This window comes from Protomyctophum parallelum, assembly GCF_964188405.1.
Source record: "Protomyctophum parallelum genome assembly, chromosome: 3".
NCBI lineage: Eukaryota > Metazoa > Chordata > Actinopteri > Myctophiformes > Myctophidae > Protomyctophum > Protomyctophum parallelum.
In genome coordinates, this window is record NC_139698.1 from 26,309,327 (window position 1) to 26,327,767 (window position 18,441).

At 41.3% G+C, this 18,441-nt stretch overlaps 2 protein-coding genes across 3 annotated transcripts; both read right to left on the bottom strand.

Annotated features, from left to right (window-relative positions):
• Positions 1 to 51: 51 nt before the first annotated feature.
• styk1b (serine/threonine/tyrosine kinase 1b) lies at positions 52 to 11,145 on the bottom strand. Its single transcript, XM_083761857.1, has 10 exons — positions 10,714 to 11,145; positions 8,790 to 8,854; positions 5,193 to 5,369; positions 4,058 to 4,420; positions 3,418 to 3,599; positions 3,036 to 3,110; positions 1,943 to 2,148; positions 1,594 to 1,634; positions 1,191 to 1,287; positions 52 to 1,086 (listed from the first exon to the last, which is right to left on the bottom strand). Exons 2-10 carry the CDS (start codon positions 8,851 to 8,853, stop codon positions 894 to 896), a joined length of 1,398 nt encoding a protein of 465 aa, XP_083617983.1. The 5' UTR covers position 8,854; positions 10,714 to 11,145; the 3' UTR covers positions 52 to 893.
• Positions 11,146 to 11,416: 271 nt separating this feature from the next.
• LOC310856434 (glutathione S-transferase kappa 1-like) lies at positions 11,417 to 18,392 on the bottom strand. Of its 2 annotated transcripts, XM_083761865.1 has the most exons (8): positions 18,252 to 18,392; positions 17,748 to 17,847; positions 17,238 to 17,319; positions 16,584 to 16,712; positions 15,688 to 15,833; positions 12,815 to 12,931; positions 12,342 to 12,435; positions 11,417 to 11,627 (listed from the first exon to the last, which is right to left on the bottom strand). In XM_083761865.1, the coding sequence occupies exons 2-8, from the start codon at positions 17,814 to 17,816 to the stop codon at positions 11,578 to 11,580; spliced, it is 687 nt and encodes a 228-aa protein (XP_083617991.1). In that variant the 5' UTR covers positions 17,817 to 17,847; positions 18,252 to 18,392; the 3' UTR covers positions 11,417 to 11,577. The 2 variants fall into 2 exon arrangements, with proteins under 2 accessions (XP_083617991.1, XP_083617992.1); XM_083761866.1 differs by lacking the exon at positions 18,252 to 18,392 and having other exon boundaries at positions 17,748 to 17,972.
• Between the last annotated feature and the right edge of the window lie 49 nt (positions 18,393 to 18,441).

The window sequence follows — 18,441 nt, forward strand, 5'->3', positions numbered from 1 at the left end:
TATATATATTGTAACTTAAGGTAAAATCATAACAGGAGAATTTGTGACATTTATAATTTATTCACATTTGAGTTTGTGCAACAAAATGGCACAATCACATGATGTGACATATCACAGTTAAAACTAAAACCTTAGTATTAATACATGATATTGATAACCAACCCAAATACATTATGCTCTTTCATCCCAACTGAAAAATCATAAAAAACTTTAGACTGAAGTTATATATTACATCTCTTATTATACATTGGCTACAGGTTGTAAACCAGATTGATTTGTAAACCTTCATAACTATATATACACAGTATGATAAACAACTACAAGGTGAAGAGGACCAGTAGTTGTGTGTTGATCAAGTTTACTTATCTAGTCCAACACTATGGCTTTGACTGTACGAAAATAATTCATGTTCCCCAGCTCACCATCACAGAGAGAAGTATTGACAAAATGCATGCGGTGTGGCTTCCAACCTCCATTCCTGTAAACCCAAGAAGGGTTTACAGGAATGGCTGCTGCTTTTCATTCTTGCTGTGCAAGTGAGGAATCATTCCAATTTGGGGCACCATGTAAACATCTGGTAGTATAGGAGCAGGCTGGGTTTTCCAGGACCGGCGTTGAGAACCACTTGACTGGACTCAAGGGTACTAACCAAAAGCATGACAAAATGAGGTCTTCACAGTTTCTAAAAGTAAACAACTTTTCCATGATGTACCACAAAATAGTTCTTCTCACTCATATTTTACATGACCCTTAATTAAATGGAAGAACAAAAAGAGAGGACAATTTCTAGGACCAAAACGCCCTACAGTAAGTGTTCATAAAGTGTTCAAGGTGCTACTTGGGAGCATTTGTCCCATAGTGCATGTTTGTTGCAGTAATGTTGTTTTCTTTGCTCAGAAGACGGTATAACTGTTTGCTTCCCCATAACCGGCTTCCTTTAGGTACCGCTCAATGTTGACCGGCTCTGGCACCCTGATCACTTTGTCGTTGGCACTTTTCTCTCCCGACTGAATCTTGCGGCTCAACTCCGCTAGCGAGGGTCGATCCTGCTCCTTCCAGTGGCAGCAGGACTTGATGATGGAGTATCTAGGAGAGAAGGTGACGTGGATGAGTGCAAATGCAGCACCCGCGAATAGCCAGGTAACGTCAGGTTTGACTGTATTACAGGGCAACTCATGGCAGATACTTACAGTGTATTGGAGGCGTGGGGAGGCCTTTTCAGTGTTTTCCCCCTTTGGTGGAACTGTAGAAGTTCTTTAACAGGGATTTCAGCAAATGGAGCTTCCCCTGTTAAGGACAAGGTGGTAGACAGGTGAGTGTCACAATCATATAAGTCTCGATGTCTTGTGTATGGAATGGAATCTTCTCAAACACCAGAAATCTTGGAGGAAATTATGTACTTTCGGGGGAATTTGATCACACACATGCAGCAGCAAGGATGTTCTACAATCTACAGTGTCTGCGGGTCCTTTTCGTACATTCAAACGCAGTTCAATTCCATGTAATACTGTGCAAACTATGCGATGTGATTCTTTTCAACAGAGTCACATGTATCATTATCATCAGTTTTACAGAGCTTTAAAGCCAACTTACCAAGGGTTGCCATTTCATACAGCAAGATTCCAAATGACCAGCTACAAAGAGACAAACAGAAATGATTATTGAATGAAGAAGGAAGCATGACTTCCATACAGCAAATGCTCTTTATACATAATATTTTGTGATATATAGTATTTGAATGAGGAGAGAGTAGTTACTACTCTACTACTTCAGGGGTCTATCACTAGCCCCCACATTTAGTCCTTCTACACCAAATCTCTTCACCATAATAGCCTATGTACAAGCTCACAGTGCGCCAGTAACGTGTTGTGAGCTTGTAGATCTGCAATTGCAGCAGAACATCTCATCTATTATAATAATAACATGCTGCGGTCATACTTACATGTCACTGCTCTGACCGGCAGGTCTCTTCACCAGTATCTCGGGGGCCTGCCATTTCTTCTCGCGGTCTTCACTCTTAGTGCCTCCATGGATTTTCCTGGTGTAAACCGCCTCCAGGCCCCACAGCTTGGCCGTGCACTCCTTACTGACCAATACGTTGTGAGCACAGATGTTGCCATGGAGAAGATCCTTGCTGTGAAGGAACTCCTAAATTGGCAACAAGAAGGCAGCACATTCAGAGTCATCATCAATGTGAGGCTTTAGAGACAACCTCTATTAGGACCTGACAAAATGGTGACATTTGTAGAGTCAGTGAATGTTTTAGACATTTACTAATGGATATGTCAGGGAAAATGGATTTATCTAGCATTTTGGGAATAGAACTCTTGAAATCCTGTCTGAGTGAGATAAGAATGTTATCTTTCCCAATCAATCAAATAGAGGTACGTACTATAAATGTCAATGTAGCTACTGACATACTGATAAAGTAGCTAAAAACCTATATACTTCCCCCCAGGGCTCTATCCTGGGATCTCTTTTTTTCTCTCTATACCAAATCTCTTCACCGAAAATTGCTTATCTACAACAGTGATTCTCAACCTTTCCAGGCTGTGACCACCCCAAAATAATCATATTTTAATTTTCTTATATTATTCGACAACAGTTTTTATACTATAGTTTGTAGATTACCTTTGATGCAGTACGTCTTTTTTCTTTTCTTTTATTTTATTTTAATTAAATTAAATTGTCACTTCACTATCATCTGGGTGGGAGCCCCAAAATCATGTTTGTTGGGACACCCCCTGGGGGTCCCGACCCACAGGAGTGAGAACCACTGATCTACAAGCTGCGCTTGCGCTGTGAGAGCTTGTAGAACTGCACGTTTTGCTGAGTGTACACACCAGAACAGGGACGCTACTCATTTACATACAGTGGTGCACAAAAGAAATATGAATGGAAATATCAGCATAGCAAAAAAAGAAAAAGGGTTTCTGTGGTTCACCGCGTGATTTATGTGAGCTTGCAGTGATTTGAAAGTCAAACGTTTGGCCTGAACAGGCATGAAGACATCCACGAGACATTAGCATACTGACCAGCGCTGAAGCCACCTGCTTGGCCATGGTGAATATTAGTCTCTCTGTCATCTCACACACATCATCCACTTTGTCCTGAGAAACAAAAAGAACACCATCAAGTAAATAACTTAATCTTCACCTGTTACACAATAAGGATACTAGTGTGTTATTCACCATCAACCTTAGATTTTGACACATGTTGTGCATTAGAATGCAATACAACATGCTTTGTTTATATAAAGTGTAAGTCCAAAGATGAGAAGTAGATAACGGTAAAAGGATAAAATAGAGTTGACCACTTCTTAAACCATATACTGTACTCCGTGTACTGTACACTTTGTTAACCAGGGCTGTATATTAGGTCCCTCTATGTCAAACAAAACAAACTCCCTATATATACCTGTCGACATCGCCACAGATAGCTGAGCAGGTCTCTGTTCTCCAGCTCCTCCACCACGGTGACCAGGGGGGCTCGCAGAGACACCACCCCCAGCAGCTCTGGCAGGAAGGGATGAGGTCCCAGCTGGGCCAGGAAGGACGCCAAACCCAGGAAGTTGTGTCTTTCTGTGGCGTCCGCAGTGTCTGAGAAGGGATGGAAAACTAAAATTAACAATATACGGCACCTGCATTATATATATATATTAATTATATATATTCTTTTTAAATGCAGTCGGGCTGTACAGTACAGCCCTGACTAAGAATAGCATGAACTCAGGTATTATGGGACCGGACAACTACCTTTTTTTTGTTTTTCAAAAACACCAAATCTAATATGCATTAGGCCACCATGGATCACCATTTCATACAACTGTATCTCTGGGACTCAATCTACACCATAACATGTTAAAGTTAATTTCACACAGAGTGTACAAAATAAATGGAACCAAACGGACCCATTTGTACAGAACCGTAAGGGTCCATTTAGTTCCAAACTATCACTCATTTAGCTGGGGACTCCACGTTGAGAACCAGTGGTCTCTAGACAATATGATTTGAATATGAGCCGTTGTTGGGGTGAACCTTTGCCTCATTCCCCTCACCGTTGAGCACGCGGAGCACCACGTTCCTGTCCTTCATGCGAGCCCTGTAGAGGGAGACCACTGACTCCGTCCGCAGGGAGAACGCTCTGGGGAGTGGCGTGACCAGGTTGAACGACTCGGGCAGCCTCTGGCGCGGAAGCTCCCTGGGCTGAACCACCGGTTCGTATATGGTATTGACGGGCTGGTGAGGCAGCGTCGCCGCCCTGCAGGCGTCGGCCACCAGGGGGGAGGGCGCGCCCACGGGATAAGAGAGACTCTTGGACGAGTAACTGAGATGAGGCGGGGTGAAAGTGGAGTAGGTGTTGGAGTTGGGCATGTCCAGGGCTATGCTCTCACCCTCCATGATATTGAGACCGACCGGAGCTGAGGAGAGAGTGAAAAAGAGAGAAGGGGGGGGGGGGGGGGGGGTTGAGAAATGGGGCGTGACGGGATTATTAGGGGATCAGTGCCAGTATTAACGTCACACTACACCAGGACATTACCAGGATGAATAAAGATATTAGTGCAAGGATGGGCTGACGAATGCCAAACATCTCCACCCACCCACACCTCAATACAACATGTATTATGTTTAGCTCACAGGACTGTCGATAACCATTCATTTACAGCACAGTCATCTAAAAGCAGGGATTTAATTATGAGAAAATATAAAAAGATGATCGGATCTTTGGTCTGCATTTAGTGCCATTTTTCCGAAGCACTTTACAATGTGCGTTACATTCACACACTGTGGCGTGCAGACATTTTGAGGGGCAGGTGCTCAAGTGAAAAAACTGCACCCTGTGAGGCGCATGGAACCGCCGCGTGAGAGATTCATAGATTGTGGGGCATAAAATATATTTTAGACGCTTTTAATCCGGAATTGATCAATGTGACCATGGGCCACATACTGAACACTGGATAAAACAAAAATAAAATGAACAAACTAATTTTCAAAAGGGCACATTGCTGTCTAGAGGGCAAAAGGGCAGTGCTTTAGCACCACTTGGTGTCATGCAAGGTACCAGTTCCTCATCGAGAGCAGTTCAGTGTCTTGCTCAAGGACCATTTTTGATACGAAGCCGCATTCGTTGTATTATCATAGCACAGAATGTGCAGTCCTTTCTGCACATTATAAAAAGCACATTTGCCTTACCATCAATGCCTTGCAGCACCCTGACGCGCTTGGGTCTAAAGGAAAAGGCCTGCGGTCGGATGCGGTCCACCTTCTCTGGACAGAAGCGCAGCAGAAGGATGAAGACCAGGGTGACCAGGAAAGAGGCCAGCAGAAACACGGGCACTACGATCACCTCCTGCTCATATAGACGGATTTCTGTAAAGAGATATGAGGAAATGTCACGCAGCTGGCCTGTTGTTGCTGATTTACGCTCCTCAAAGGGCCTTATAACGCTGTCTGTCCTGTTCATCCAGAATGACTTGCAATGTATGAATCAAGAATCAAGGAGGTTTATTTGCCAGTCTCTCATATACGGGAGCAAGACGTGTTCCTCAAGCCAACAACAACAACAACAACATACAGAAGATAATAATAGAGAATGCTTTAAATAATGTTAAACAGTACAGGTGAGGTCACACACACAGAATGTTCAGAATGGGGGGGGGGGGGGTAATGATACATTTTAACAGCGATACGATACATATACATGGTTGACCCCTCTTTTAAAATGTTCTACCACACACACACAAATGTAGTACCGATACAATGTATTAATTGCATAGCAATTTCCATTGCAAAACAATACGATACATAGTCAACGTTGCCGTTTTCATTTCGATATACTTTTTCGATGCAGTTCCTATATGGTTACACCCCTAGCATATACAGTACATCTACATCAAGAACACTTTTTTGTCATTGTCCTCTCTGACAGCCATTGAGCCTTGAGCCCCAGGCTTTGAGAAACCTCACACGTCACAAAAGAGTTTGCTATTGGTGTGTCTGTCTTTCACAGTCCTTGAGTGTCTTTGTGTATGCTACTTCTATATTTGCGAAGTGGAAAGATTAGGGCAATCCTATAAATGAGGACGTTTTGCCATTCGTAAAAAAGGTACATTCCCACAGTTTTTTTAATACGGTGCTGGACCCCATTATTATTATAAAAAAAATCTTCAGACGTTTTGCCATTCCCTGCTTACCAATTGTGTAGAGGCTTAGGTTTAGAATTAAAAGTATGTTTGCGTTAGGGAATGTGGGTCAATGGAAACAATCTGAAGGGCCTCACCTGCTGGTGTGTGTTTCTGTCTGCATGTAACGTACGTGTTACAATAATTGCTTTGAAATTACTATGTTGTAAAGAAAAATCAATAAACATACGTTTAAAAAAATAATGTGTCCTACATTATGTGGCCACAGGACAGGTTTAAACACAGATGTGAATGCAATAAAATGGTCATTGTCACCTTGTCATCATTCAGGCCAGGGGCACATGGCCACATAATTATAGACTAAACACAAATGTCTCCCTATTTACATTTTTACATTGTTTGTGATGGAATGCCAAGCAGCCTACACCAGCAGCTAGACAAAAAACTAGTATTCCTCCTTTTTCCACTCTGCAGTTCTCAAGTGAAGCAAGTTTGTGTTATCTACGATGTCTGTGAACCTTGAAAACTCGTAAAATAATAATAATAATAATAACAATTATAATAATAATAATGATAACTTTAATGATTTATCTTATGTATTACTTTATTTACTTCATACTTAAAACCTAATTCAGTAAAGTAATTTCCTGAAACACAAAAAATGGAAGCATCTACTAAATGTTCATATGCTCACGGCATTGGTGACATCACAGAGCCAAACTCAGATTTTGGGGAAGTACAGAGAAGCTTCCCATCTCCAGTGAAAGAATGTGAAAAGGACTTGGACTCTGTATCAGTCATGCCTCCAAGAGGAGAACTGTAGGAGTGGTGTGGGACTTTAATGCCCTGCTCTGGCGCCTGGCATTTTGTTTTAAAATACTAAATGACTATCCCGTTTACTGGCATGGCCAACTTTAAGGGATTAAGAAGAGGCTGGGTCTGCTTTCCAAAAATAACATAATTCCAAAATATAATGGAGGTCTCAGGTCTGGCTATTTGCTTCATTTGTTTTGTTTCATTTGTTAGAAATGTGGCAATCTGCATTAACCACTGTGACAGCCAGAGTCCCAATTGACTCTAATTAACAAGCCACCAGTCAATTAACTATATGAGAATCAGTTTGTATGTTGGCAGCAGCTCTCAAGGACATTTGCCCTACATTCTCTACCGGTTTATTTTATTTTAAGTAGCTCAAGTTGGAGAAAGTTACATAAAAAACCCATAAATACACTAAATGTATAAGCAGGCCTGCAGATATTCAACCTCCACTGCGTTTAGAATCCAGGGAGGGTAATTGGAAGTGAGGATCTGTGATTTGTTTGGAGAAGACGAGTTGCCCTTCAGGATTTTCCTGTGTTTGGAGTCGACCATGTTCAGACCCTAAGCAACACACAGGTAACCCTACACCATAGGGAATATATTTGACTGACAGCAAGAGTTTTTTCCATTGACATTGAGCATTGAAGAGGATCTGTTTGTTCTTTGTTTTATTGGAACTGAACTTTGGTTTATTTCAAAAGACAACATTTTATTTTCAAAAAGTTGAACTAACCCCATTTGTACCCCCAGGTCTTTGAGTTGAAACATTGATTGAATATATTTTGTTTTGGGTGTTTCTTGATTGATTGGTTCTTTTCAACTGAATTTTGAATGCAATTTATGTTGGTTGATGATTTTTGTTATTTTTATTGAAAGCAAATATGTTGTAACCAAACCCACCTCTGGTTCACATACAAAGAGACTGTTCGAATCAATTTAAGGGTTCTCTTTGTTTTGGTCCTTCACACTACCTGGCTCCACAAAAAAGGAGAGGCTAAGTTTCACTCTCTAGGTACACGCCTACCTTGCACCCCAATACTTGCACCCCAATATTGGTAATATCTGGAGCCTCCTCCGATACCTCGTTTACTGGGTTGGGTCCCCCAGGAGTCTATCCTTGGCCCCTCTTTTGCCCTCTACGCCAAATCTCTTCGCCGATGATAGCTGATCTTCAAGGTCACAACTTTTCACATTGTGACGCATTGTGAGGTTGTAGATCTGCTATTTTCACCGACTGTTTCACTTATTATGACATGCCCAGAATAGGGATGCTATGGTTCAAGTGAGTACTATCCTGAGAATAATGTTGTACTTTGTGCAATCGACTCACATGCCAAAAATAACCGATTTTTGAAGAGTGATGTATGTATGATGAATTATAAATTGATCATAATTGGCCAGTTCTACTGTATACCTCATAATGACACAACAGCATTTGGTTAGTCTCCAGGACCATTTGGAGTTTTCCCACAGTCTATTTTGGAGAGAAACGTCTAACTAAATTGTGCAGAATGTTCATTAACTACTTTTGAATGTTGCATACTGATCCCTGAACTTTCCAGGCAAATCAAAAATGTTTTTTTTGGGGGTTTTTTCAATGCACATTCGATGTTTCCTCTGATATCATATTATATAGGCCTGTTCAATGTAGCCCAACAGGAACTACATTGCAACTTATTTCATCCCGTTTATTAAAAAGATAAAAGGCTAATGGAAGGATTTCAATGAAAATCAATCATACAGTAGTCACAGTACAGTCAGATGGCCCAGTATAGGCAACATCATAATAACAGTCGTACATATTCCTACATACAGACGGATAACTCACCGCAGATGGTATCGCCGTGCTGGCAGCGGAAGTCTGCTCCCGACAATGGCATGGAGGTCGTCATCCTGTCAGATGGTAAGAGAGATGTGAGCATAAAAGTGTAAAATAACTACATTTACTCAAGTACTGTACTTAAGTACAACTTTGAGGTATATTTATTTACTTTACTGGAGCATTTTCCACTACATATCAATGGCAAATATTGTACTTTCACTCCACTATGATTATTGGAAAACTTTAGTTACTTATTGTACATTGTAGATTTTGTTATTATTACAAAACCACTTCAGACCTATTATATACTTTGGCAATTTGAAAATATCCTATCTACGAGCTTGTAGATCTGCTATTTTCAGAGGATTTGAAAAGTACTTTCTACTTTAGGTAATAGGTACTAGCATATTGTGATGCCAATTAATACTTCTGTACCTTTACTCTAGTACATTTTGAATACCATACTTTTACGTAAAACATTTACATACCACTGTATGTGAGCCCATGACAGTGAGAACATATGCCTTTAGTTAATTACTAAATTTAGTAATTTATACAGTGTATTCAGTCATACGGCAGTGTCCTATGCCGGAAATGTTAGATCAACAAGCTCATGTCACATCTGATCTGCTATTTTAGGTGTGGGACACGGTTGTACAAATCAGGGTTTTAAGTTCATCTGCTGTGGAAAAGCTCAAAACTATGAAATCAATTATATCTCGTATAAATTGGAAATAAATAAAAGGAAATATCTCATATAGTAGGCCTATGGGATGATGATATAACCATGTTCATTCAGTACGTGTCTTTGGGTGTTAGAGCTACTGTGCACAGTAGGATGCTGCTCTAGTGCCCAGCTGGGTGCCTTTAATTAAGTGTACTGTATTCCCTAATCTAAAAGACGGGGCCATTTTTACACTTTCACATTTAAATTAGCACTCTGCTGAGTAGCCGATGACGATGGTGGCTAATGACGGGATTGGGTGTGAAGATGGTTTTGAATGACCTCGACTCTCAGTCTGGGAGCAGCGGTCTGTGATGTAACATGAGTTCTATTAATCAGTAGAAGAAGGTGTCTGGGATCGCACAGAGAGCCAAAGTGTAACTGGAACCTAGACATGATCTCGTGCTCTCTCTCACTCACTCAACGTGTACAACAAACTCAATCTCGCCATCTTCCTATCTGTCTTTCTTCCTTCCTTCATTCCTCCCTTTCAGGAGCCCATAATTAAAAACCCACACCCAGCCTGAGAAAAGATAAGTCTCTCTCTTTCACTTTTAAACATATACTGCGTATAAGGACATTCAGGATACACCCTGCCCCAAAAGCTAAGCGATGACACCTGTCAAACTGTTGGATGGATGTTGCATGATGTTGTATCAACATTAACATGGTCGATGGGTGTGTACATGTGTTCCTGAACTTCCTGGAACACATGTACACTACACAGTACACACCCATCGACCAAACTGCACTCCTCTAATGACCTGTGCGCATTCTCTCAACCTGTCCATCTGCATTTTTGCTCCAGCGAGGATATTGTTATCCACCCAAAGGGCAAACACTTATTTACACTCCTACACAATGTATAGACACGCAAGCACCGTCTAATCCAATCCAAGCATCGCCTACTACCGTACACACCGCCTGAGCTTTCCATTCAATGCCTGAGCATTAATAGAAATAGAAAGACACACCCAAAACGAAAGTTACACGTATTGATTACAATTTAAATGTAAATCATGGACACACGCCACCAAGAAAGTACAGCTAAAGACTGACTTTTTACTCCTTGTGCACTTATAGCCACAAAGTATAGCACAAGTGGTTCTCGAATTGGGAAACTGAAATTATAGTTTGAGAACTATTGCTTATAGTACATTGAAATGATCATAGATGTATGATCTAGAAAACATGCACTGATCTTACCTCTCTCCTTTCTTGTCTTATATCTGTAGACAAATATTTAATCCAGTCAATTGTGTATAATGAATAAATTTTCCAGTGATCATGCTGTCACAGTGCCATGCATCTTCCCGATTTGGCTGTGTTAAGTCCAGGTGTAGCTCTTGTCCGCAATCTTCTATTGTCACCTGTTTCTCTCCCTCTGTCTCTCAGGTGATTTGCAAGGCTCAGGGGAGTTGTATTCTGTTTGTCTAAGTTACAGCTGCAGTGTCGCCTCAACTCCGCCCACTCCACCTGCAGCCCAATACCTATTCTTTTCCTTTCCACTTCCTCCTCAATTAAGTCTGTGGTCACACCGATGTCAGGCTGTGCAGAGATCTACGACCTTGGAGTGCTTCCGTCTTATAAATCCTTTTCCACGCTGTCAGTTTGTTGTGAGTCCGTTAACGCTCACCCTGCCTCTCTCGTTCTTTGTCTAAGCAAACTGGTCCTTCCACTCTTCCCCCCCCCCCAACCCAACCCCACCCACCATGCAATCTGTTTTCTCCTCAGTCTTTTGTTATTCATATCTGGCATATTCTCTAAGTATCTGCAGTTGGATCTAGCCAAGAGCTTTCCTGTCCCTAGAACTAGAATGGCAACCTTTTGTCATCTGTGCAGCACTTGGTCAGTGATGACGACGAGATGCGTTTCAAAGGAGCTGATCAAATGACGAAACAAACAAGTGTAAAACAATATCTACAGTATTTATTAGGGACCAGGAGAATCTCTGGAGATGAATGGGGCGATCTCAAGGCTGGGGACTAAGCATATAAACAGCTTATCAATTTTCTTTGCAATTCCCATGATCTATGAGCAGACACGCAGTGTCTGAAGGAAGGCTTCACGTTATAGTTTTGCAGATGGTTTATCTGGCTGAGGCCCAATCCACTTCTCTCCTGGAACACACAGAGGGATGTGATTGGACAAAGATTTTAAGGAAATTAATTGTGATTTGCTTATCTACATGAACCCTAGCGTCCATTTTCTGGGGGCGAACAATTAGTCAAAAGAACAGATCTACAAGCCCACAATGCATCGCAATGAGATTCTAGGTTGGTTATTGTCGACAAAGAGATTTGGTGTGGAGGGAAAAAAGGAGGGGGCCTATTGTAGACCCCTGGGGGACTTCCACTATTTATTAAGTGGAAATGATGTGCAACCCTCAAACAAATCAAAGTGAACATAGCAGTCAAATATCAAAGTAGCCTTATGTTGCATAATACAATATTAATAAGTAGTTAAATAAACGTAACTTTAGCTTAATATTGTTTTTAATGAATTGCCATCGAATATGGCCAAATATGCTGTCAAAGCACTTTGACGGCAATATAGTGTGAACGCTGTATAGTAACTGTAAATACAGCATAAATGTGTGTTGCTTTATATAACTGTACTCTTCAGCCAAAAATATTCCTAGTCATACTGTAGTGAAATTCTTCATTTATAAAGCTGGGGAGAAATGGCAATCTGCTTTGTATACAGCCAATGTCTGTTTTAGGAATATGTTAACTATTATAACTAACAGCCATGACAATGAATCATATAATATCATTAATTTGCATGGATGAATTTATCTGGTAAGCGATAATAATATATTATTAATATCTCACCTATGCAGTGGGCCATGAGCTCAAATCTATCATTGCCCCAGAACATCTCTGGCTTGCCGTTCACGTGACACACCATCATTGGGAAGCCAAATGACTGTCAAAGACATGGAAAGAGAGAATTGGTTCATTTTACCTTCCATATCTGGATATAATAATCCTGAAGTCATGTTACAGAAAGTGGACCATCCATTTTAAGTGTCTGCATTTGGGTGGACCAAAAAAAGTCAAAAGAATGATTCTGTTCTTTTTGCTTCTAATGTCTTTCTGTTTTTTCCCCTTTCTGTAGACTGTAGACTTGACTTTTCCACCTCACCTGTCATAATTTCATCACACACTTCAATCAATATCAATTGCATCTGTTTCAGTCTTTTCACAAATAACCAAATGAAATTAAAGTAAACTTGCAGTCAGTAACAGAACAGGATCTAATAAACCAATGGAGGAGAGAACCTGTGGCCGTGAGTCATACTGACCCCGTGTTCGAGCGCTTCCTCGGTTGTACTTTTCAACTTGTCTTTGATTTGCTTAGAGGTGGACAGCTTCAGCAGCTCTTCAATCTCATTGGCAGAGAGCCCTGCCTTCATTGCTGCCTGGGAGTAAATGGGAACACAAATAGTAGTACTATGATAATACAACAATAATAATAATAATCATAACAATGAAGAAAAAGATAAATTATGATTACAAATGGAATAGAAAACATACAGCCTCTTCACTATGTTGTAATAGAGTTTCTCCTAGGTTGAGGGGACATCGTTCCGTAGATTTAAAATGAGTGTGTGAGAACATGCAAGATGTGACAATGAGCCTCTTTGGCTCTTCACATTATCAGATCGTTATGGGAACAGTGGGAACAAGCTCCCAACCTTTCTGTGTTTTTTATGGTGATCTGTTGCTTTTAATTGTCTAGTTGTAAAGTTTTTTCGTCTCTGTTGGCGGAAACCTAGTATGTCCTAAACTGTTACTTTTAAGTAGGGATGTCCCGATACCCTTTTTTCGATCCCGTTCCGATCCCGATACCAGTTTCTGTGTTAGCCGATACCACCGATACCGAATACCGAGACCAGTGTTGTGATCTTGTGTTGCGTTTATAGCTATATATATATCTCGTGTTGTGTTTATAGCAGATTCCTCACGCAAATGTGCACTTGCAGTTTGGGCAACTCGAAAGCAAACTCGACATGCCATTGGAGTTTTATTTTATGTACCTGCCATAGTGTCAACCCCTTACTCCTGTGTCGGATCGGTGGTTAGACTAGCATATTCACTGATACCGATATGACCCGATATGTCACAAAATCTCTACTTTTAAGGATTCAAATAAAAAACTAGCCAAAGTAACAGATCTGCAAGTTCAAAACTATTTTTTATATTTTTGTGTGACGCTGCAGTATGATCAAGTAGGGCATTAATTTATGAGAATAAAACCCACCCACAAAAGGTTAATTAAGATAAGGTTTTCTGCCCGACAGCAATGGTATTCTACAGCAGTGGTTCCCAAACTTTTTCATGTCAAGGACCTCCAAAATGACACTCATTAGCCCGCAGACCCCCGTTGGAAAAGATATGCCAGGGACCCCCATAAAAGATTCTTTACAGCTCTAGCAGTGATTGTCTCCACCAGGCCGAAGGCATGGGGAGAGAGTATGTTTTGCACTCCGTCCGTCCGTCCGTCCGTCCGTGTGTGTGTGTGTGTGTGTGTGTGTGTGTGTGTCCGTCCGTGACCAGCTAATCTCGGCCACCGTTAACACGGTCGATGCCACATTTTGCACACACACTCCCTGGATGCCAACGATGAACCTCTGCCCCAAACTTTCCAGAACGGCCTGTTATAGCGCCACCAGGAGGCCGCTTTGTGCAAAACAAGTTTTTGCACAGTACACCTACAGATTTTGTCCAAACATCGCGCAAATTGGTACACAGTCTCTCTAGAGCCATTCAACGAAACCGGTCTTTCAGATTTCTCAGACTCCATCCTGATTGGTTAAGATTGGCTTCCAAAGTTCACAGGAGTGCTCAGTTTCAAACAAAATGCTGCAAATCATGAACACATCGCGTGATTTCCGTGAAATTGTGCACCCACATTCCCACTAGGCCGAGGACGAAATGCCACATGAACAATTTCAACTCAGCCTCAAGGTGGCGCTATAACTGGCCGAAAAGTGTTTTTACCTCTAACTGCACGGATCTGTGGATAACTTTGTATGCCAACTCCCTAGAGGCCAAGGAAAAACCTTTGCCTGGAATTTTTCACATTTGCTCATCCTGGTGGAGACCTGTGCCCAGAAGGGCACTTTTTCTAGTTTTCAACTATTTTCATTTCAAGGACCACCCCAGTTTGATATCAGGGGGGCAGTCAGACAGATATTTTGTGAAGCCACTAAGGAAATCGGGATTTCCTGAAAGTTCATATAATGGCCTGTTGTGGCGCTGTCATTGGACCCAGAAAAACCCATATCCCCTAATAGAAGTCCATGTATTTGGGCCCAACTTCACCTAGACTGTATTACCTTAATAAACATGGTCATGAATACTTTCTTCTTCCAGTCACTAGTTTAAAGTCTCATTTCTAATGTCATAATATTCTTTTTGGAAAATTATGGTCCCATTAATTAAAAAAATGACCATAAAGTCTCGTATGTTCTGAGGGGCGTGGCTACCGTTACAGTCTATGATCGGGATTCCCCTCCCACTCGAGTCAAAATAAAAACCAACGGAGAAGAAGGGGGGAAGTCCCGCCTCGTTGTCTGGGCTAAAACGGATCTAGAAAGATGGCGACTTACAATAACAGGCTTCATTTTATGTTCATGTTAGACCCGGAGAACGCTTTGTCCATATTTTTTACAGTCTATGTTTGATATGCAACAGGCTAAGTACGAACCCCCATTTAATGGCATTTCTATCTCTGGGACCCCCAATTTATATCGTAAAATCAATGTTAATTTAACTCTGAGAGTGTACAAATGGACCCTAATGCGTCCATTTGGTTCCATTTGTACACTCTCAGAGTTACAGACCCAAACGGGTCCATTTATCTATCATTTAGCTGGGGACCCCCTGGAACTCCCTCAAGGACCCCTTGAGGGTCCTTGATTAATTAATTAACAATTGACTGGATTAAAGATTTGTCTACAGATATAAGACAAGAAAGGAGAGAGGTAAGATCAGTGCATGTTTTCTAGATCATTTCAATGTACTATAGCAGTCAAGCAATAAACTATAATTTCAGTTTCCCACTTCGAGAACCACTTGTGCTATACTTTGTGGCTATAAGTGCACAAGAAGTAAAAAGTCAGTCTTTGGGAACCACTGTTCTATAGATCAGATCCAGGAAGGAATGTGATACCTCAGACAGCGAGGCTGGCTGGGTGATGTCCTTGTCCTCACTCCAGATCCTCCTCCACAGCTCTCTAGACACCTGCTCCACCTGCCCGTCTCCACCCTTCTCCCGTTCCTGTACGGCTGCCACAAAGCGCATGGCAGACAGGGAGCCTGGGAGGAACGCACAGATTAACCACTTAAAACCCTCCATTCTTGGTTAAAAAGTAAATGGACCCAAGTTGCATCTGTTAATACTTGGACTGATTTTTCCCCTCTACGCCAATTTCCTATGCAAAATAGCCGATCTATAAGCTGACAACACATCTCATTCGCAACACGTGTGTTGTGAGCTGTGAGCTACCAACAGTCATTAAGACATGTGAATCCCTTGACTCCTTCAAAACCGCTCTCAAAGGGCATCTACGGATGGCTGCAATTCGAAACTGGCCCACGTAAAATCTGAATTCTCCCCACCCCTTTTTTCTACAGTATGTTTTTTCCCTTTTTTTCCCTCCTTTTATGATGATTTCCAGTTTTTGGCTATATAGAAGTGTATATTTGTACGTCTCTAAATGTTATGATGAATTGAAAATGGTGGACCCTATTGTAAACAAGTGTAATGCTTTATATTGTCGTCCACAAAGTTTTGTATTGAGTTGTGCTTGAAATGTACTGTAATTCTGCAAACTGTTAATAAATACTTCAATCAATCAAAGCTTGTAGATCGGCTATTTTTGGCAAACAGTCCCCCTAGAATCGTATCTTCCCACTGCAGATAGGAATTATTCTGAATGACACACTAGGTCTGGACACTAGGTCCAAAATGATCAGTCTCTAGGAACAGATGCAGAATCAGATCTTGGTTGTGAGGGATTTAAAGAGTACATTGTCTTTGCTCAAGTCTTAATAGTATATTGTTACCTTTCTTGAACATAGCTTCAAAGGGGTCTGATGGTGGACTGAGAGGAACATCACAGTATTGGGATAACCGATTCAGATCCTTCGTCATGTACATGAACTTGTTAGGTACCAGTCCAGGGGGCTTATTACCTACGAGACAAAAATAAATCATTGTCACGGAGGACCGTGGAGATCCTACATCATCCTACAGGGCAGTGGTTTTCAACCGTTTTCATATCAAGGCCCATCATTTATTTGGCATTTGATCCACGGACCACCATTAAATGACGAGATTTAGCCTCGCAGACCCAAAACTGAAGAATATTTTGTCATCATTCGTTGGCTACGATTTTGTCCACAATTCAATGCTGTTGGCAAACGTTGATCAAAATACATTCTGTAATTGTGTAGAATTGTGTAGAAACCAAATTAATTTCACGCTCTCAAGAGTTAAAGATCTATAAGGGACCATTTGGTTACCTGGAACCCTCTCAAGGACCATTAGTGGTCCCCGGACCATTAGTTGAAAACCACTGTCCTAGGGCAATAATATTTGGGCTAATGGGCTGGTTCAAGGTTAAATTGAACTAAATACAGTCACATTTCGAAAGGAAACGGGGCATGTGACGATGTGAATGCAGGTGTTTACAATTGCCTTTCTCATGAAAAACGTACCTGATCCCTGCATGACGCCGCCCAAAAACGCGGGACGTAATTTGAGCTCTATGTTCCACACGTTTCTGTACCGGCACATGATCTGAAAGATCAATGGAGACGAGAGCGCTCATCATTGAAGCTTTATGTCCCATAGAGGGCAGGGGTTCTCAACCTGTGGGCCGAGAATCTCGGTCCCCAAGTGATTTTGATTATATATTTTATCATTATTATAATTTTATAATTTATAGATGTATTTATTATAGCATGTAGATCAGCTATTCACCAGTAAAAAAATAATTATATTAATTTAACTTCCTCAACTCCTACACCTCAACAACTGCTTGTCAGGGTGAGGGAGGGGTTGGAGGGGTCATGGCCTGAAAAGGTTGATGAGAATTGAGAACCACTCCACTGCCATGGAGGGGAAGAAGAGGAGTAACTATAACTGGCATGATCTGCAAAGGCAAAATGACATTTCTCCTATAATTACCGGTATGTAAATTCATCCAAGAAGAATTAAGTAGTCACCTCAAAGCCCAGCCAGGAGTATGGAGACACCACATCGTAGAACAACTCCACCACTTTCTTAGATGTCATCTTCAGAACAGTTGGGTTCTTCTTACCGTGTCTGTGTTGCAATTCCAAGACGGCGGAAAATGTAGTTATTTTAGCTGTAATGGCTGAGCGTGTTACTGTATATCAAGCATACACCGTTCATTAAAACGAGCGTAGGCCTACTGTATAAAACGCACTGGACTTGGTGGACTTGACTTTGGTCAGAAAGTGGGTCAAAGTTCAGCCAGAGAACAACTAACGTGCCTGGCTGTTATGTGAAAGTCTGTGAAAATAGCCGATCTACAAGCTCACAACGCGTGGCATCGCGACGAGTTGCGAGCTTGTAGAGCAGGTATTTTCGGCGAGCAATACCGAACGTACATCGAAATATAAATCAAGCATAACACTTGTTCAAATCAGCTACATTGTTGCACCTATGATATCGATTCGTACACATAAGAAACAAATACAATTCACCTTTGTTGATTTCAGCTGCATGCAGGCTGCAGAACTGTATTGGGTTAGGATTCCATTACATTCACCATCGACGTACATAAACAAATAGTTATAAACAATATGAATAGAAAATAGCCACAGCAAAAAACGTTTCTGTGTACAATTCTGCTTCTCTCTTCCTCTGTAATGTACCTCCCTCCACTCGTTTACT

Excerpts from the sequence above, each read along its gene's own strand:
- LOC310856434 (XM_083761865.1), bottom strand. The coding sequence starts at position 17,816 with ATGACATCTAAGAAAGTGGTGGAGTTGTTCTACGATGTGGTGTCTCCA. Across the intron at positions 17,320-17,747 it reads ACTCCTGGCTGGGCTTTGAG|ATCATGTGCCGGTACAGAAA; the intron begins GTGACTACTTAA and ends TTGATCTTTCAG. Across the intron at positions 12,932-15,687 it reads AGCCAGCCTCGCTGTCTGAG|GCAGCAATGAAGGCAGGGCT; the intron begins GTATCACATTCC and ends ATTTACTCCCAG.
- styk1b (XM_083761857.1), bottom strand. The coding sequence starts at position 8,853 with ATGACGACCTCCATGCCATTGTCGGGAGCAGACTTCCGCTGCCAGCAC. Across the intron at positions 5,370-8,789 it reads GCACGGCGATACCATCTGCG|AAATCCGTCTATATGAGCAG; the intron begins GTGAGTTATCCG and ends ATCTCTTTACAG. Across the intron at positions 3,111-3,417 it reads ATCTGTGGCGATGTCGACAG|GACAAAGTGGATGATGTGTG; the intron begins GTATATATAGGG and ends TTTGTTTCTCAG.